The 21,721-nt window shown below is 40.8% G+C and overlaps 1 protein-coding gene across 7 annotated transcripts in view; it reads right to left on the bottom strand.

The window, feature by feature from the left end:
• The window catches only part of GABRA5 (gamma-aminobutyric acid type A receptor subunit alpha5), a 72,444-nt gene that overhangs the window by 9,490 nt on the left and 41,233 nt on the right, over positions 1 to 21,721 (bottom strand). For all 7 annotated transcript variants that reach the window (XM_023652053.2, XM_070231411.1, XM_023652057.2 and 4 more), the window contains 2 exons: positions 19,741 to 19,823; positions 430 to 573 (listed from right to left, as the gene is read on the bottom strand). In XM_023652053.2, coding sequence (XP_023507821.1) covers positions 430 to 573; positions 19,741 to 19,823 — 227 coding nt within the window. The remainder of the gene's footprint in view (positions 1 to 429; positions 574 to 19,740; positions 19,824 to 21,721) is intronic.

Below are 21,721 nucleotides of genomic sequence, written 5' to 3'. Positions count from 1 at the left end.
TTCTCTGAGATGTTCAAAGCATGAGGTAGAGGGGCAGGTAAATGGGAGTATCTGCAGGAAGCCATCTACCTTCCCTGCAGAGACTGATGTCTGTGTGCTCAGTGCTCCAGCAGGGCTGTGTTATATAAGCAGGTTCATGCGGCCTCTGGGCAGGGCCTTCGGTCACCAGGGCCGGCTCACATGGGGGCAAATGCACCGCAGATTAATGCCCGGCATGGCCCTTAATGCTGCAGGCCCCGGCAGCTGGTGCCTCCCAGTGCAGCTGCAGGGAGGGGAGCCTAACGTGGAGGGTTCCTTGATGCAAGCACTGCACAACAGCTGTGCCCCAGATGGAAAGGAGAGTGCAGTTGGACAGGGTGAGGTGTGCTAGGGTGGTCCTCCAGTGTGGCATCTCCCAGAGTGTGGCATCCTGTGTGCGCCGGGTCTCACCTGTGCTGGTACTGATGTTCTCGGTGCCCACTGTCTGCCCTATCAGGTGATACTGGTTCAGCCTGGAGCCGTCTTCTGCCACCACCACTGACTTGGTGGTACCATTGGTCCAAACATAGACGACTTCAGAATTAGGGTACGCATCTGAATGGGGGGCAGAAAGCGGTATAAACATGGAATCATTTACAGCCTGATACAACCAAGGATGTTTATAAAAGAAGCAAGAGAGATGATCAGAAAGTCAAATTTAAACAACCTAAAGAGTGTACAGGATTGTCAGACCAGGGCAGAGGCCACTGCAGTTCAGGTCCTGCCCATTTCAAAGGTCTGAACGCTCAGAAACCAGTTCCCAGCACTTCCTGATATGTATTTTCTCTTCAGGGTGCATTATCGCACAGGCTCTGAGACCACAATACTGGGGCTTCCCAGCTCTTTGGCCTTGGGCAAGTCCCTTATGCTCTGTGCTTCAGTTCTTCCATCTGTAGAATGGGGTAGTAACAGCACCTACTTCTTAGGGCTCCTGCTATCATGACGTGACCTCCATGATGACATGATGTGTACAGCGCTTAGAGCAGCACCTTGCTGCATTGATTCCTATAAAGGTTCCACTTTGCAACAGCCACTTGTCCTGCTGTCCCATGCTGTCCTGGTGGGAGGATGTCCTAGGCAGGATCTTTGCCCTCTGGTGTCACACTTGTGAATGTTATGCCTATGAATGTTACATTACATGACAAAAGGCACAGTGCAGATGAAATTAAAGCTATGGGCCTTAAAATCAGAAGATTATCCTGGATTATCCCAGTGGGCCCAGTACAATCACTTGAGCCATTAAAAAAAGAGAACTTTCTTCAGTGGGAGGTAGAGACACCCAGCTCAGAGATATCTGAAGCACAAATAAAGGACTTGACTTGCCATTGCTGGCTTTGCAGATGGAGGAAGGGGGCCACGAGCCAAGGAGTGAAGGGGAGAATGGCATCCAGGTGACAGGTAGCAAGGAAACAGGGACCTCAACCCTTCAGTCACATGGAACTGAGTCCTGCCAGCAACCTAAATGAGCCTAGAAGTGGACTCACCCCTAGAGCCTCCAGAAAGGAACACAATTCTGCCAACACCATGATTCTGGTCTTGTGAGACCCAGAGCAGAGACATCAGGCAAACCCCCTGTGTTGTGACCTAGAGAACTATAAGATAATAAAGGTGTCTTTTTATTTTTAAATTTTTTCCAGCTTTATTGACATATAATTGACATGTAACATTGTGTAAATTTAAGGTGTATAATGTAATGATTTGATATATGTACATACAGTGAAAGGACTACCACAATAAGATTAGTTAATAAATTTGTTTTAAACTGCTAAGTTTATGCTAATTTGTCATGGCAGCAATAGAAAACTAGAACAGGTAGATGGAGAACAAACAGACAGAAGTGTCTCTCCTGGACGAGGGAGATAAATATCATATGTAAAATATGAAATATGTGAGGTGGTGGTAAATGCAATAGAGAAATACAAGCTATGAAGCAAGAGGATGAAGCAAATGGAGTAGTCTGAGAAGGCCTGACTTAGGAGATGCAAGGGATGTGCAGGAGCTGGCCATGTGGCTCTTAGGAGGAAGAACATCCCAGCAAAGGGTGCTGCATGTGCAAGGGTCGTGAGGCAGGCACGTGCCTGCAATGCCCTAGGAGAAGCCAGGTGGGCAGTGTGGCTGGACGGAGAAGAAGGCAGAGGGCAGAGGGAAAAAAACAGATAAAACAGGGCCTCAAGGCCATTTTAAGGCCTTTGATTTTTACTCTGAGCTAGCCAAGAAGACACTGGGAGTTTAAGCAAATAAGTGACATATTCTAATTTATGCTTTAGAAGGATCCCTCTGGCTAAGATGAGAGAATAGAACGTAGGTGGGAAAGGGAAAACAAAACAAGAGACTACTTAGGGCAATATTAAAATAATCCAGGTGAAAGAAGATAGTGGTTGGAAGTGGAGAAAAGAGGAGAAATTAGGGATACATTTTAAAGGAAAAGCTCATCCAATTGGCTATTGAATTGGGTGTGAGCTGTGAGAGGAAGAAGACGGCCAGGCTGACATCTGGACAGGTCATTTGCACTTACTAGGATGGCAAAAATTCTGGAAGGACCTGGCTTCTGGTGAAAGAGCGGCAGTTCAGGTGCTGATGTGTCGGAGTAGAGAGGCCTCCCAAGGGTCTACTTGGGGATGCTGAACAGACAGTTGGCTATGTAAGTCAGTAGTGCACAGGAATAGTCCCGGAAGAGGATGTGACTTCTTGAGTCACCAGCATACAGATGTCAGCTGAAGCACAGTTGGTGACATCATCTGGGGAGTGGGTGTTGGTGGAGGAAAGAAGAGAGTGGAGGCTGATTTCCTAAGTGCTGCAGGGTCCAAAGTTGAAGAAGGTGGGGAGGGAACAGTAGAGCCACCCGAGCAGCGGCCACTGTGGTGGGAGGGCATAGAGAATGTGCTATCCCGGAGGACTGTGCCACAAGTTTCAGATGATGGCTGAGGAGAGGCCATGGGACCAAGCAGGATCTGCCACCAAGGCAAGCGGGTTCTGTAGAGCGGTGAGGCCAAAACTCAGTTTGCTTTAAGGAACCGGCAGACTCATCTGCTGGAGTTGTGTTGAGGCTCCTGAAGGTAAACCAGCACACCGGCTCAGAGTCCAGCCTGGGAATCTACACGGACGCCACATCTAGCACTTGGACACCTTCCAAACAAGTCGGTATGCTTCCCTCCCAGCTACCTAGGCAGATCACAACCCCAACTCCAGACTGAATAGAACTGGGCACCCTCCCAGGTGAGAAATCTGCAGACGTCTCAGGACACAGGGATGAGCTGCGGAGATCTGCAGCCAGTGCTGGCAGGGAAGGCATCTGTAAGCACACAGCATGAGACTCTCCAGCAGGTGGGGCTGGCCCCCTGCACTGTGAATGAGCCCCTGGAACAGCCATTCTGTTAGGTCTTACAAGCAAAACTGTGCTTGGATTGGAGGTTTCCATGGGTAGAAGCCAGAAGAATGGTCTCTTGAATGATCAAGAATGCTACTAAAGTGTGGAAGTTTCTTTGCACATCACTATCCTTATTCTTGCTTTAAGTGCAAAAGAGTATTCATAACAGTTGAAAAAATAATAAAACTGGCATGTATGCAGCAAACACTAAGGTTAATACAGAGGAAGACACCAGAACTTTCAAGGCCCTCCATGCATGACTCATTGAAAGCTCTCCTTCTCCCCACAAGCTGATATTCAGAAATTTATAATAATCGTTGCATTGTTTGCTTTGTAGTCTTACCTTCTGGAAAAGAGTCATTAAACAAAGTCCTTTTTGGCTTTGCCTATGTCTTCTTTGTGAAATGTGCTCATGTTTTTTACCCATTTGAATCATGTTTCTTTATATATTCTAGTACACATTCTTCTTGTTCTATTTGTTGCAAATATCTTCTTCAAGTTCATGGCTATTCCACTTGGTTTGGGTTTTTTTCTTTTTTGATAAACATTAATTTTAATTAGCCAAATTTATAAAACTTTTAATCTTTCTGTGTCTTATTTCAAAGGGCTTCCCTGTTCCAAGGTCAAGATACATCACACATGCATTATAAGTTGGAATGCATCATCTTTCTGTCAGGGCCTTAATCACCAGGAGTTGACTTCTGTATACATTTTCCCACAGAAGCATCCAATCACATTTTCTCCACGTGGTTTTCTGTGTTGCCATGGAAATCATTAAGCCATCCTTCCCACCCACTCACTTGCAGGGCCTGCTCTGCCAAATAAGGTTTCCATCAGGCACAGATTTTCTCTTTGCTGGGTTCTCTGCTCCACTGCATTTTTCTATCCAAGTTTCAGTCCACCCTGTCTTAATTGAACAGATTTTAAAAGACAACAACAGCTGGAAAGGTGAGGTCCCCCTTTTGTTCTTCAGGGGGCCCTGCTGTTCTTGGCCCTCTGCTCATCCATATACATGCTAGAATCAGCTTATCAGGCTTCCTTAAAAATACTCTGATGAGACTTTATATTGGAATCAAATTGGATCTACAGGTTATAGACTGGCGAGACATGATATCTTATGGCACTGACTCTTTGTAATCATGGATATGACATGTCTCCCCATGTATGTAGGTCTTTGAAGTCTAAGTGCCAGACATTAAGCTCTTGATTACAGACACATTCATTTCAAAGATATCCATCTTAAATAAACACATTGCCAGCTACACAACTAGATAAAGAGCCAGGGTGCCCCACCCCTGAAGTTCCCCTTTTAGAAAACCCATGGAGACCTAGACTACTGACCACGTGAGTGACCCTGCTTTTCTCTTCTCGTGCACTAATTTCCTCTATTGTGTTTTAAATTTGCCAATAAAGACTGAATCTGTGCAACCCTAGGCACCCCACCCTCAACTCTAATAAAGGCAGAACCCAGGTCTGCACTTTCTCTTCTCTCTCTCTACCCTCTACCTGCAGCCTCACTGTGTGGTCCCGGGTGTGCCCTGTACTCTCTGAGACTTGTGAATAATAAACCTTGTTTTTTCAAAGTTCCCTGATGGTTGTTGCTTAGGTGCATCCTACAATCATAATAAGAACCCTAAGAGTTGGTCCAGCCACAACACTTGCTCTCCTAGGGGAAATGTCTGCGGGGGCTCATGGCGAGTAGTATGGCTCCAGATGAGTGTCTCAGGTATCATTTTCAATAGGCTGAGACGGACACAAAACAGTCTTCTATATTAAAATAAAGCTGTATCATCTTCTATCTTTTGCTAGATGTTCTTCCCCTAGATGTATGATACTCAACACTCTTTTCCAATACCCAGTGCACCCCATCCCTGAGCAAAAGGCCATATGGGAGGCCAACTTATCAAAAGGCTGCTTGGTGAAGGTGGGGTCAAAACCATGAGAATTAGTGATATAATTCTCATAGTTATCTACACATTAGTAAGGTATGAAATAGAGGTAAGTAGAGTAGACCCTGTGACAGCAATGGATGAGATACCATGGATGCTATATTCATATTGCAGGGGAATGTTGAGTGGTAACCTTGTCATTTTTTAAAAATTAATAGGACCTTCTGTTTTCAAGTTTTAGGTAATGCAGAAGTGTGTTTTTCACAAGTATAGCATGGAGCTCTCCTGACACAAGTGCATTCTGTTGTAATTTCCCTTCTTTACTGGGGAGACATGCAGCCCATGTGATGAAGGCAGAGGGGCTGAGGTTGCTCTCCACCTTGGAAAGCTGCTTTGTAAATGTCTGGTCACAGGCACTGCTGGGCATATGCTGAGACTCTGATGACTCCTTGAGTTCCACATAAATGACAGTGGGATTTCTATCTTCTTCCTATTATGTAAACGCTACAAGACCCTGAATATGGAACAGCCATGGCGCTCACACACAGATGTGAGCAGAGCAGCCCGCTGGATTCTGGCCAGGGTGAGCATGGAGTAAGTGGTAGATGGTAATGAGGCAGTGTCCCCTGGCTTCTTCTTGCTGTCCCCAGACTGGCTCAGGCAGCTTCCAAGTGCACCTGTCTGCATCTTCTCCCAGCTCATCTGCCTTGTCCCAAGGAGAGCTGCTGTGCTGTGAGACTAGCCTCCCTCAATGACCATGCTTGCAGTCAGGAGGGCTGCAGACATCCTGTTAACACCCCCTATTCCATTTCCCAATCCATAGGGAGCTGTGAGTCTGACCCTGGCCAAATGAAGTAAGGGGATCCCCACGACCCTTGGAAGATGCAAGTAGGTTGGAAAACGTAAATCTTGAAGCTCAGAAAGGAGCTCAAACCTCGGGGCAATAGGTCTTAGTGGCCACGGTCAGTTCTGAGAGTCAGGAAACATCTGGAAACATGCACATATGTGTAAAGGGAGTACAGAGCACAGGAAACAAACTTCCCTCATAGAGCTGTTTACTTAGTGCCAGGTCTGCTCATGGAAGAAAAGCAAAGCGGCGAAGAGCGGGTGAGATGGAGGAGAGGGAGGACATCAGGACACCTGCGGTGTTCTGGAGAGTGGCAGAGGTCTGGGGCTGTACGTGCCTTCTCTGGAGTTCTGGAGGGAGGCCGAGTGCAGACGTGAGACTGCAGATGGAAGTCGTGGGGTGGTGGAGGCACAGAGGTGGGTGTGGAGGTTAGGACAGCCCTGTAGAGGACATGGACACCCACTTCATCTGCTCTCCAGACTTCAGGGCTGGGCATCACTTTCCACAGTGGCATTGGAGATGGCACACAGTTAGAGATGGCTCTCCTTGGGCCCTGAGGCTAAGTGGCAAGTTGACCAGGGAAGCATGCAGATGCTGCAGGGATTGCTGGCTGGGGAGGAGGCTGGCTCTGTTACCTGTGGGATCCCTGGGCACAAGTACTCCAATCCTCTTTCTCCATTGTTAGGGGTAGAGTGAGTAACAATACTTATCTTACAGTAAGGACCCAATCAAATAATAATTGTAACTAGATAAAAGTTACTTGAAATCACAAAGCCATGTATGAATGTCACCTGCAATGTGTAATAAAAATTCATATGATCTTGATTTTCAAACTGTTAGTGAGTATGAAACGACTTATTTATATCATTAACATTAGTAGCATTAATAATTGCAACAAGAGATACTGAGGCCTCCAGCGTGTCAGTTCAATATTGCTGAGTTCTGCTGTCATCCAATTAAGGGTGGGAATAAATGACCGCTCATGCATTTCAGCATGGGCATTTAGCAGCACTAAATTCTTCTCTTTGTATCAGGGGCATGGCATTCAATCTCTTAGCTAGGACAACAATAAACGAGGCAATCAGGTTTGCCGTGCTACCATTTGTCATGATTTAGAGCTCCGGAAACATAATGCTCACCCTCCTCAGACTGTACATCAGTGGAGCCTGGCAAGAAGGTTTGAAACGTTTTCACTTACAAGCAACTCGGGAATTCATCACCAATTTCCAAAGGGTTCCTTCCCGTCAGCTGACACTTGCTGTCTGTCCTCTTCTAATATTGCAAATCCTGAATAGGAGGCGTCAGTGGCACTATTAACCTCTTATTTACAAGGCCTTTCAGAAGTGATGAGTTTTTGCCTAACTATGAGAGAACTATGATGGCATGACGCTGACCTTCAATAACATCTTTTGCTCTAAGCCTCTATTTCCCCATCTCTAGGTTGGGGGAAACAACACCGGTCTCCTAGGGGTGCTGTGAGGGCAAAGTGTATTCATGAATGGCTAGTATTTAGCATGTGTCTGACATGCAGTAACTGCTTAATAAATAGTAGCTACAAGAAATATAACCATATGTTGGGAAGGATTTCTGCTTGATGCCAAATCCAGTCTTAGGAAAAGATCTTTCTACTTGAATTCACTTTCTAATTGTTGTTCAAAAGCAAACCCAGTGTGTAAGGACCATTGGTCAGCCTTCTCTGACAGGCTGCATGGACACCCAGGAACTGTCAATAACCAGTTAGGAAATCCGTTGTTCTCTGTGTGTTCACATTACCTATGGTGTTAGAAGAAATGCAGATTAGGATGCAATGGATAACTGGAATTTTGGTGATTTGAAAACGTAAAGGATTTGAGTTCTCTGACACCCGTGTCTTTAGCCTTCCTCTCTTCTAAAACCGAGGGCCAGCAGAGCCTCAGAAGGCCTCACCACCCATTGCCCGTGGGACCTTCTGCAGGTCCCTGAACCTCCCTGAGCCTCAGTCCCCTGAGCTGAAAACCAAGCCAACACCCGACACATCGAGTGCATAATCTAGATTAGAAACTTTGTGAAAGATAAATGTATGTAGATATATTATCTCTAAAGGCCTATTGGACACTGAATATCCCTGCTCTAAATTAGATTGATGGGGCTTTGTCACACCATTTTCCTTGCCCAGAATCAACTGAGAGGTTAAATGCAGCTCTCAGCAAATGGAGATGAACAGATAACATTTCTGCCCTGTTACCAATGAAGCTACACTGGAAGACTGACGTTTGCTAGTCAAATGGCCCATCACTACCCGCAGTTAAGCCCTTGTAAAATTATGTTAGGTCACTGCCTCACTGGTCTGAGTGAAAGTGAGTCAGAGATCAGGCCCTCTGCATCTATGGACTTAACTGAGACCAAATCAGGAAAGAAAGACAAAGGACTGTCACCCTCCCAGCAGAAAAAGTACTCCTCCTGTGGAGAGGAGCGAGAAGCAGAGCAAAAGGCTAGATGTGTTAAAAGGACGTCCCTCCATGTAATTTCCCATCCTCTCATAAACTGATTAGTTTTCTTAACTCCAAACCAGCACTTCTTCCCAATTACTTCCAATTTCCTCATGGAAAATAGTATTTCCCAAGTCACCTGGTATTAAAATCATGATGCCCTCTTTGACTCATGTCCTTCTTTGATCCTATATATCTACCTGTCACATCTGGCCACCACTCTGCTCTCAGCGCTCATCACTTCTTGTCTTCACAGCAATCCTTAGCCCTTGGTTTCACCCCCATAATAGGGATTTCAGCATACCCTCCCCTTGCTCTGCAAATATCACCGTTCTACCTACTACTTTACACTTTCATATTTAAGGGTCTTCCTGTTTGGGTTGTAATGTCATCCTGTCACTTTCCCACCTCCACTAATTGATCCTTACCATTTGTGCTTTGCCCTCATTTCCAGTATGCTTTCTATTCAAATCCTTCCAGGTTTAGTTCAAAATATCATCCCCATGATGAGCTTCCCTGTCTGTGAATTCCAAGTGGCTTTCAGCTGCACAAGTGTATGTAACCTGATTACCTAAGGTGTCCATCATCAAGTCCTTGGGAGTAGAGCACCATTCATGCTTCTGTGTTTCTCACTGCACCTAGCAGAATGCAGAACACACCCAACGTATCTATTAAATAGTAATCAAGGTTAACTAATGTATCTCAACTCAGAAACAACAGAGACAAAGCTTCGGTGTGTTTCTAAGACCTCACAGACTGTAACATTTGCACATCAGGCCCTCTAACACCTGTGTTCTAGATCATCCACACTCAGGCTGAGTGGCTACCTGCTGGGCATGACAAATGCAGTCAGAGAGACATAATTCCACAGTTCAAATGTACCCATAGCTTACCACAGTGAGATTTACCCCGAGTTTCTGAAATTCTTTCCACTGGATGTCTATCAAAGAGGTGCCCATGTCTAATTTAGTATATATTTTTATGAATCCAGATGTTGTCTCATGACTTAATCTAATATTTAACGCATCACTCCACAAATAAAATGAACAAAAAACATTAAAGTTTTTTTCTTTTCTAAATAGTCTTGATTTGTTTAAGCACCTGCTTCCAAATATAAGCCATGCCATTATATTTAAGGAAATCCTTACAGACCAGGAAAAATCCCTCTATAAGCGAAGGCCAATTTCCACATTTGTTTGAATTCTTGAGAGTAGAGATAGCAATAACAGAAATGTCTCTTGATTCAGCTCTCCATTAGAGAAGCCAGAGCATGTGGCTCATTACAATAATGACACCTATTTGCATTCTTTTGTCTCCTAATAGCAGGGGACTGCTGGACTGGGTAATTTGAAACCCATTATACTATCACATTTAGCCTCTGCACACTCAGATGGCCATAGTACAAGTGAACTACTTGGCCAAGCAGCTATTTTTAGTGAATCCAAAAGATGAAAGAGAAGTAAGAAAAACACTTAATTGAACATCATTTCTTCTCTGAAAATTATTATGTTCTCAGCTGAAACTATAGAAGGCGAGCAAAGATGAAGTTTGCAGTTTTCTAGCTCTTGGTCAATTATTTACAAACATGATATATGAATAAAATCCTTCTAATTGCTTTTTATGTCATAGTAATGACATTAACAGCAAATATAAAGAAACAATCAACATCTAAATCAAATCCATCTTCACAATATCAGTCAGATGAAAAGAAATTTGGCATGAAAGGTCAAAATCTCAAGAAATATGTATATACACTAATTGATCTTATTTGGCTTGATTGAATGTAGAAGTGAAGAGATCCTATCAGATGCGTATTTTAGCTTTGAATATAATAAATGATTTAACTGCAGTTGATGGGTTGTTGACTATGAGATAATTTAGTTAAGAAGGATTAGAAGGTCACATATTTCCCTTTACCAGAACTGCTTTTGTGTTGCCTGCCCTGCACACCATTATCACCATCAAATCCATATATCACATTGACTTGAACTTATTTAACTAACGATAGAAAAAATAACGACCTGTGATGTTTACTGTTTTATCTTTGATCAAATCAAGAGAATAATTTTCATGTACAAAGAGCAGCATAATTTTAAGTTACACAACTCGTTTTCCTCTTGGGAACATGAATAATTCATTTTCCTTCAGGAACATGATTCAGTGATTCCCAAATAAGATGCCTTAGGGATCTTTTGAAGGTTTTGTCCCAAGTACCAAAGTGCACAGCCACCCCATGACAGCAAGTGATTTAAATAAATCCTGGTGAGAGTCCCTTTCTAAAACACTGCTTCCCTGAAATAAATGTATAGTTTATCTCTCCATGGCATTTGAAGATCATAGTTTGAAAAAAAATGAATTATTTTCATCCAACCTAACGTTTGGCTCATCCCACAAGCTTACCTCTCCTAATCCCTTTGGAATGACAGAAGTAATATAAAGGAAGCCCTTGGAACCAAAGACGTTCCTCTGCCGGTAATGGCACTGTTCTTAGGTAACAACTACGAACACTGGACACCATATAAAAACAACTCCCTGAAGGCACTGGAGAATGAACAATACAGGAGGAGACTGGAAGGGAGTTGGCACTCGGATAAAGGAAATACCTTTTCACTTAAAAGCTGTGAGTCAGAGCAACGAGATGGCCAGGGTTCAGCTAGATCCCTCAGTCTTCCTGGTTTGAAGAACCAAAAGAAAGAGTCTGGAAGCTGTCAAAGCAGCAGCTGGAAAGTGAGGTGTAAAGTCCTAAAAGGAAAGTGCCACAGAGAGGGAGACCCAAATATGACATAAACACATGTATGTAAACTCTACCCAGATATCTAACTTACTAAGTAAACCAAAGTAAAAGAACCGCCTGACATTTCAGCTGTTGCCACCACAGAAAAGATGGAGTGTGGAGTTTGAGCTCAGTCAAATTAACCAGATTAAAAAAAATTTAACCCTCTAAATTTAGCATAATCCAGAGTCTCTGCAGTATAACACAGAAACATCCAGGAAAAAATTCAAAAGTATTAAATGTAAAAAAAAAAAAAAAAAGATACATACTCAAGAGAAATACAATCAATGCAGAAGGACCCCCAGAGGATTAGATGCTGGATTTAGCATACAAGGATTTTTAAAGTAGCTATTATGGCTATGCTTAAGGGTATAAACAAAAATAATGTAATGTTTTGTAATGAAGAAACTAGGAGTAAATCTTAGCAGAGACATTGAAACTGTTTAAAAGAACCAAATACAAATTCTAAAACTGACACATATAATATACTAAATAAAAAGCTTACTGTATAAGTTTAACAGCAAATTGGAAGTGACAGAAGTCAATGAACTTGAAGACAGAGCAATAGAAATTATCTAATATAAAGAACAAGAAGGAAAATAATATTTTAAAAAAGGAAGAGACTCCTAGGGATCTGAGATATTATATCAAAAGTTACAATACATATAATTAGAACTCCAGATGGAAAAGAGAGGATTGCACAGAAAAATATTAGACAGAATAATGGTCAAAATGCCATAAATTTGGTGAAAGACAAATTTAGAGATTATAGAGGCTCAGCAAACACCAGGAAGTACACATAATAATAAAAAATACATCCAGGAGAACATCTGGCTCCAGGAAATGGAAATGTATTTCCCCCTATTCATCCCAGTACATATAACTAGAAACACTGCATATTACATATGAAATAAATATAGGAAGAATCTGAAAGAGAGAGAGAATAAGGCAGACAGACTTTGGGACCAGGGACCCAAGGGATGACCCAGTGGTGAGTTCTCTGGTTTTCTTCTTGCCTTTTACATTTCAGACTTGGAACCAAAGACTGGCAACCAAGAAATGCCAATGGGCACAGAAAAAAACAGTAACACTAAGAGAAGCCTGTGTGCTCTCTATCCAAAGGACCAGGAAAGGATCAGCCTATCAAGGCAGATAACTTTTAGACATAACTGCTCTACTCCAGTCAAATACCACAGAAAAATCATGCTCCCCCCCATCCCTCCCAGCAAAGAGAGTGGAGACCCTAGACTTTCACCCTTAGCAGGTGCCCCAACCCACCAATGGAGTGTCATCAGAGAAGGTCAGGTACAGAGAGAGCCAGGACCTTCATCCCTGCTAGGCAGTAAAGATGCTTATTCCCCATAGTGTGCTGGAGGCCATGTGGGGAGCCAGGAGTTCCACCTTAATCCAGGAGTAACAAGTCCATCCTGCTCCTTGCTGGTGTTGTGTCAGAGGAAGATTAGTGGAAATTTAGATTTTTGCCACTGCTAAGTGGTAACGAGGCCATCCTACCCCACATGGTGTCAGTGGAGGCCTAGTATGGAGCTGAAAGCCAGCACCCACCCAGCAGGAACAAGGAGCCCCAGGCACCCTTGTATAGATAGATGCTGAGTGGGGAACCTGGACTTCTACCCCAATATGCATGCAGGCTGTGCTGCATCTTTTCCTGCCAGAGCATTGTAAAAAATACCCCAGCAAAAACAGAAGTAAATAAGATCTAGAGTCTCATCACACAATACACAAAATGTCCAGGTTCCAGTAGAAAATTGTTTGCCATACCAAGACCCAGGAAGATCAAACTAAATCAAAAAAACCATAGATGCCAAAACAGATATGACAGACATATTAGAATTACCTGACAAAGAATTTTTGAAGCAGCCATCATAAAATGCTGCAGTGAGCACTTAAAACATGCTTGAAACAAATGAAAAATCAGGAAATCTCAGCAAAGAAACTGAAGAGATAAAGAAAATCAAACAGAAGTTTTAGAACTTATGTTGGTCCATTCAGGCTACCGTGACAAAATACTGGTTGGCTTAAATGACCAAGATTTTTTTTTTCACAGATCTGGACGCTGAGAAGTCCAAGATCCAGTGCCAGCAGAATCAGTTTCTGCTTCTCTTGATGGCTCGTAGCCTTCTTTCTGTGTGCTCACATGGCCTTTCCTTACTGCATGTGTTTGAAATCTCTCTCTTTCTCTTCTTATAAGGGCACCAATCCTATCAGATCAGGGTTCCATCTTTATGACTTCATTTCACCTTAATTACAAAGGCCCCATCTCCAAATACAGTAACATAGGTGATTAAGATTTCAACATAAGAATCTGGGAGGACGTAATTCAGTTCATAGCATCCTGCCACTGGCCTCCCAAAATTCATGTCCTTCTTGCGTGCAAAATACATTCATTCCATCCCAATAGCACCAAAAGGCCTATCTCATTCCAGCATCAACTCTAACTTCTAAAATCGAAAGTCTCATCTTAACATGATGTAAATATTAGATGTGGTTGAGACGTGATTCATCCTGAGGCAAAATTCTTCTCCAGTTGTGAACCTGTGAAACCAAAAAAGTTATATGCTTCCAATATCCAGTGGTGGGACAGACATAGGATAGACATTCCCATTCCAAAAGAGAGGTCAGAAGAAAGAAAGGGGTGAGTAAGCAAGTCCACTACCTAGCAAGGCAAATTCCATAAGATCTTAAGGCTCAAAAATAATCCTCTTTGATTCGATGCTCTGCCCTCCAGGGCCCCTGGGGCAGCAGTGTCACCCCAATTGCTGTAAGGCTTGCTGCTGCCAAGGATCTCTGCAAGGACCCTGCCCACACAGCTCTGCTGGATGGCAATCCTGCCCTTCAAAAGTGAGGTGGAGGCAGCCACCTCATAGAGTAGTAGAGTAGCCCTGATGATGTCTGAATTGCCTTCGGAGTCATTCTTCCCACCTTCTGTTGAGATGGCTGATCAACATCATGGGTAACCTTTATATGGAGTAATTGTCCAGTCACACCCTTCTATTCTCTCCAGAACAAGCTTCCTCATTTTTCACAATATAGATAGGCTAATTTTTTCCAAATCTTTAAGTTCTGGTTCCTTTCTGCTTAACAATTCTTTCTTTAATTCATGTCTTGCTTCTCGCATTTTACTATAAGCAGTTAGGAGGAACCAAGGCACTCCCTCATCACTTTGTTCAGAAATCTCCTCAACTAAATATCCAATTTTATGGCTTACAAGTTCTACCTTCCAGAAAACACTACAACACAATTTAGCCAAGTGATTTGCCAATTTATAAAAGGATCACTCTTCCTCCAGTTTCCAATAACCTGTCCCTCATCTCTGCCTGAAATCTCACCTGAAGACCTTTAAATCCATATTTCTACCAACATTCTGTTCATGATTATTTATGTATTTTCCAAGAAGATGGAGGTTTTCTCTCTAGCTCTCTTTTTTTTTCTTTCTGAGCCCTCACCAGTATCACCAACAGTCTTTTCACAGCAATCTTGGCTTTTTCTAGTATGCACCACAAAACTTTCCAGCCTTTACCCATTACCCAGTTCTAAAGTCATATCCAAATTTTTAGGTATTTGTTACAGCAGCACCCCACTTCTCAAAACCAAAATCTGTATTAGTCAGGGTTCTCCAGAGAAACAGAATTAATAGGATATATTTATATCCTATCATATATATGTATTTGAACAATATAGCCAGAGCAGGGCAAGAGGGAAATTTAAGGCTCCAAACACATACATTAAAATAGAGGAAAAGCCCCAAATCAATAATCTAAGTTTCTATCTCAAGAATCTAGAAAAAGAAAAGCAAACTAAATCCAAAGTAATCATGAGGAAGAAAATTAGAAAGATGAAAAGAGAAATAAGCAAAATAGAAAAAAAATAGAGAAAATCATTGAAACAAAAAGCTGGTTAATGGAAAGATCAAAAAAAATGATAAACTTCTAGCGTGACAAACACAAAAAGAGAGAAGATACAAATTACCAACATCAGGGATGAAGCAAGGGCTATTACTACAGACTCTGCAGACTTCAAACAGATAATAAAGAATACTATGAACAATCCTATAAATATAAATTTGACAACTTAGGTGAAAGAAATCAATTTCTCAAAAAATAAAAATTAACCAACCTCATCCATTATGAAATAGATAATTTGAATAGCCCTGTAATTCTTAAGGAAGTTTAAATCATAACTGAAAATCTCCTGAAACAGAAATTTTCAGGCCCAGATAGCTTTAATGGAGAATTCTAAGAACTATGTAAAAGAACGAATACCAATTCTACACAGTATTTTCCAGAAAACAGAAAAGAATACTTCCCAATTCATTTTATAAGGCCAGGATTATCTGGCACCAAAATCAAAGATATTGCCAAAAAACACAAAAGTTCAGACCAATATCCTTCGTGAATAGAGACATAAAATATCCTTAACAAAATATTAGTACACTGGATTCAACAACACATAAAATGAATTACACACAGTGACCAAGTAGTTTATCCCAGGGATGCAAGGCACAGATGTAATCCACAAAGTTAACATGCTAAAGAAAACTCACGTGATAATATCAATTGCTACTGGAAAAGTATTTGATAATATTAACATCTATTCATGATAACAATTCTTAGAAAACTAGTAATAGATGAGAACTTCCTCAATTTGATAAAGCACTTCCACAGAAAACAAAAATCTATAACTAACATTACACTTAATGGTGAAAGACTGAGTGCTTTCCCAAGAGTAGGAATAATGCAAGGATGTCTGCTTTCGCCACTTTTATTGAACTTAGTGCTGGGAATTCCAGCCTGTGCAATAAGGGAAGAGAAGAAAAGTGCAAAGACAAAGAAAGAAAGAAAGAGGGTCAGCCGGTGGCATAGTGATTAAGTTCACACAATCCACTTCAGCAGCCCAGTGTTTGCAGGTTTGGATCCCAGGCACAGACCTACACTCTGCTCATCATACATACAAAAAATATGAAGATTGGTACAGATGTTAGCTCAGTGACAATCTTCCTCAAGCAAAAAGAGGAAGATTGGCAACAGGTGTTAGCTCAGGGCCAGTCTTCCTCGCAAAACAAAGAAAAGGAAAAAGAAAAAGAAAGAAAGAAGGAAAGAAAGACAGAAAATTCCCCCTATTTTCAGATGGCATTATTGTCTATGTAGAAAATCCAAGATAATGCAAACAACAAAAAAAAAGGCCCTCCTAGAACTAATAAGTAAGTTCAGCAAGGAAACAGGATATACAATAAACATACGAAAGAAACTTTTTCCTATATAATAGCAATGAACATGTGGACCCTAAAATTAAAACTACAATATCATTTTCATTCCCTTAAAAATATATAAATGCTTGCGTATAAATCAAACAAGTATGCACAAGACTTCTATAATATGCTCATAATGGAAATCATAGATCATAATAAACAGAGAGACAAACTGTCTTTATGGTTGGAAATTCATCATAGTAAAGATGTAAGATTCCCCTCAAGTTGTTATACAGGTTTAGCCTATTTCCTATGAAAATTCCAGCAACATATTTTATAGATATAGAAAATATTATTCTAAAATTTATATGGAAAGAAAATAAACTAGAAAAGCTAAAAAAATTCTGACAAAGAATAAATTGGGAGAAATCAGTCTACCCAATTTTAATATTTATTGTATAGCTACAGCAAGCAAGATGAAGAGGTACTGAAGGAGGGATAAACAATCAATGCTACAGATTAGGGAAGCTAAATATACATACATAAAAATATGCCTAATTTTTGACAAAAATGCAAAAGGAATTCCATGGAAGAAAAATAATTTTTTCAACAGAAGGTGCAAAAGGAATTGTAAATCACAGAAAAAAAAAAAAAGAACTTTGATCTAGATGTTTTTCCACTAAGATAAGCAGCAAGGCAAGGATGCCCTCTCTCACCACGCCTTTTCAACATTGTACTGGAAGTCCTAGCTAATGCAATAAGACAAGAAAAAGAAGTAAAAGGTACAAAGATTGAGAAGGAAGAAATAAAACTGGCTTTGTTCACAGATGACATGATTGTCTATGTAGAAAATATGAAAGAATTAACAGAAAACCTCCTGGAAATAATTTGTAATTATAGCAAGGTTGCAAGATCTAAGTTAATATACAAAAGTCAATTATTTTCTTATATACCAGCAATGAACACTTGGAATTTGAAATTAAAAACACAGTGTCATTTACATTAGCACCCCAAAAATGAAATACTTAGGTACAAATCTAATAAAATATGTACAAGATCTAGATAAGGAAAAGTACAAAACTCTGATGAAAGAAAAACTGAACAAATGGAGAGCTATTTCAAGTTCATGAACTAATGTTTATGAGACTAAATGTTAAGATATCAGTTTTTCCCAACTTGGTTTATAAATTCAAAGCAATTCCAGTAGAAATTTCAGCAAGTTATTTTGTGGATATTGACAAACCAATTCTAAATTTATGTGGAGAGAAAAATGACCAAAAGTAGCCAGCACAATATTGAAGAAGTACAAAGTCAAAGAACTGACATTACCCAATCTCGACTTACTATAAAGCTACAGTACTTAAGACAGTGTGGTATTGGCAAAAGAATAGACAAATAGATCAATGGAAGAGAATAGAGAGCCCAAAAATATATCCACACAAACAGAGTTGAGTGATCTTTAACAAAGGCAAAAGGCCATACAATGGATAAGATAGTTTTTTAAACAAACGGTGCTGGAACAACTAGACATCCACATGAACAAAAACAATGAATCTAGACACAGGCCTTCCACTCTTCACAAAAATTAACTCAAAATGGATCATAGACATAAAAGTAAAATGCAAAACTAAAAAACTCCTAGAAGATAACATAGGAGAAAACCTAGATAACCTTGAGTTTGGCAATGACTTTTTAGACACAAAACCAGAGACATGATCCATGAAAGAAATAATTGAGAAGCTAGACTTCATTAAAATTAAAAACTTCCGCTATGTGAAAAACATTGTCAAAAGAATGAGAAGACAAGCTGTAGATTTGGACAAAATCTTTGCAAATCACATAGTTAATAAAAAATTGGTATAGAAAATAGACAAAGAATTCTTTAAACACTAAGAAAATGAACAACCTGATTGAAAATGGGCAAAAGCCCTGAACAGCAACTTCACCAAAGAAGATATGCAGATGGTAAAAAAACATATGAACAGATCACGACGATGATGATTATGACGGACATTTCTTGAGCACTTTTTTTTTTTTTTGAGGACGATTAGCCCTGAGCTAACATCTGCTGCCAATCCTCCTTTTTTTGCTGAGGAAGGCTGGCCCTGAGCTAACAGCCATGCCCATCTTTCTCTACTTTTATATGTGGGACACCTGCCACAGCATGGCTTGCCAAGCAGTGCCATGTCCACACCCAGGATCTGAACCGGCGGATCCCCAGGAACCCCAGGCCACCGAAGTGGAACATGCGCACTTAACCCCTGCGCCACTGGGCTGGCCCCTCTTGAACGCTTTAATTGGTGTTATTCTGCCACTTTAAAACTTTATCTCACAGCAATTTCACAAGTGAGGGAAAAAAGCTTAGAGAGGCTACTAATTGGGCCACAGTTACTCAGCAAAGGAGTGGGATTGTCAGGATTCAGACCCAGGCAGCCTGCTGCTCAGTCTCAAAGAGACCATCCTTCTGCTTTCAAAAATGAAAACTTCACATAGCATGAGCACAAATGGATAGTGTAAAGAAAGAAGGAAATAGTCTATCAGTTCCAACCCTGCCTCCCAATATCTCTGAAGTGAGGACGAGGCTGCAGGCATTCTTTTGGGGCCAATGTTACCACTCTATGTCTGGAATGGCTGGAATCCAGGAATTTGGACTAGAATCAGACGTGTGCCCCTAATAAATAATTTATTTGTTGAAGCAACACATATTTCCTAATATGCGTGCAGGGTAAGCAGTGACAGTGAACATGACAATGTCATTGCTCTTATGGAACATTCTAGAAGTGAGTTAACATAGCAATGACTACAATGCAATAAAAAAATTACTGGCTGGGTGGTGGAAATTGGGTTTTGAAGGTTGGCCTCTTGGAGGAAGTGACCTGCAATCTGAGAAGTGAAAACCAGAAAGAACTGCTAGTTGAAGGTCTGGAGTGAAACATGTCTCCAGGAGCATATTCTAGATGGTACGTGCCTCCACTCGCATTCTCTCAGTTACAAACAAGAAAACTGGTCTGTGAGGACACAGGTGTGTGTACCCTGGAGCATTCTCCAGTCTTCTCAAGCAGACTGCAGCTCATATCATGCTTATTGACCTACAGAACCTAAATTCTTCTGAATGAATGTGGAAATAACCCCAAAAGTATATCCATGCTTCTTACTTGTGAAAATAACTTACAGCTGCCAAATTTCAGAGGGCAAGCATGGGCATCCATCGGGAAGTCCTCAAGTTGCATTGGGCACTCGGCAGAGATAGTCAAGCTGAAAAATAAGAGATGCAGATCTTTAAATTACTCATAACTCTGGCTATTTACTGAGCAACCACTATGTTCCAGAAATCGATATTAAGTACTTCGCTCATTATTTTAATTGCTATTTTTAATGAAATTGTCTAAACTGTTCCACCAAATTACACAGGTTTGCATTGTAGATGAATATCATTTAGAAATAAAGCTTAAATCAAATGTGTTCGGGAGTTCTGTGGCTGGATGTGTGTGTCTGTACACATATTATCACTTGTAAAGCAATTTGAGATGCCTTTAAAAATAATTTATGCTTTGTTTCCCATCCCTTACTCAGAGTAATCAAAAAACTTCCCTTGACAATGCTGAAAATATATATATTTTCTCAAGTAATTTATAAGCTCAGAAAACATAAATATGGAATAAATACACAGTGCAAATTTTGACCAGAAGCTGGCTGTTAAACATTGGGTACTGGACTGATGTCATGAAAATGTAGAGTAGGTGAAATTGTCTTATGATAGCAATCTTCTAGTACAACCTAAATTATTGTTTTTAATCCAAGTCTGGTCTTCCAAATAATAATACCACCATCTACTTCCACTGTCACCAATGACTGAAACAGCCATGGTCATAATAGCTACCATGTCTATGCCAGGCACTGTGATAAAGGCTTTACCTGCATTAACATATCTAATCAGAATAGCTTGATGAGGTTTGTTGCTATTAACATCCCAGTTTATGGGATCCAAGTTTAAGGTAGGATTAAGGGATCAGGACAAGAATGCAGAGCTATTAAGTCTGGAGCCGTGACTGAGCCCAGGCTGCCAGCCCCTCTCACTGCAGTGGCTCCCTAATGGCACGTCCGTCCACCACACGCTGCATGGTCCTGGGTTCTGTCCACTTCCAAAGTTGCCACACTGTGACGCTGTTATTTCTCTACAGACTTTACTAATTAGGTAGTGAATCTAAATTCCATTAATGAGTTAATCTTCTGTTTCTTAGTTTCTTATTCTAATATTTAACATGAAATGAAATTACATAAAATGAAATCAAAATATAAAAGTTTCACCTTTAAACAGATGTCATAATTCTATTTTTTAGACAAATAATAATTCAGCATTATATTAGCATTATTGTTCCTTCCCTGTTATATTGAGTCTGGGTCTTGCTTATGTACCTGGGGTAAGAATCAAAATGTAAAAACATTCATTTTTGCCTGTACTACTTCCTTTTGTTAAAACAGATTACCTTTTGCTATTAAATTTGGCATATAATTCACACTTGACCATTGCAGATGGAATAATCAATATATATATTCTCTGAATGAAACTAAAGTACATGTCAGTGCAAGGGAGTTCTGAGCCTATCAAAGAGAGGGAATCCTTGCTGCCTCTGCTTCGAGGGACCATTGCCCAAAGGATGGAGTGATTTCAAGAAAGTGTGAATACACATGGCCGAGAAGATACCACAGAAGTCTCACATTCATGCAGGCAGACGGTATTTAAAATGCTATGCCACATATGTACATAGGAGGATATGGGAAAATGCAGAAAATCTGTAAAGGAGAAAATTACAAACATATATTATCTCACATATAATTTGACCTGGTACATTTTTTCCAGATTTTTTCTACCTGTACATATATTTTGTTTTTGTTCTTGATATATAAAATTCAGTCTTTTGTATACCAAACATTAGAGCAGGAGTATTTCCCACACTAAAGTCTCTACATAACCATAACTTTGAAAGGTGAAATATTTACTAGCATGCAGGCGTGTGTGTGTGTGCATTTTTTAAACTTTTTTTTGAAGAAGATTAGCCCTGAGCTAGCTACTGCCAATCCTCCTCCTTTTGGTGAGGAAGACAGGCCCTGCGCTAACATCCATGCCCATCTTCTTCTTATGTTTATGTATA

This window comes from Equus caballus, chromosome 1 (assembly GCF_041296265.1).
Source record: "Equus caballus isolate H_3958 breed thoroughbred chromosome 1, TB-T2T, whole genome shotgun sequence".
Taxonomy (NCBI): domain Eukaryota; kingdom Metazoa; phylum Chordata; class Mammalia; order Perissodactyla; family Equidae; genus Equus; species Equus caballus.
Note: the sequence above shows the minus strand (reverse complement) of the source record. Positions and strands in the feature narration are given on the sequence as shown.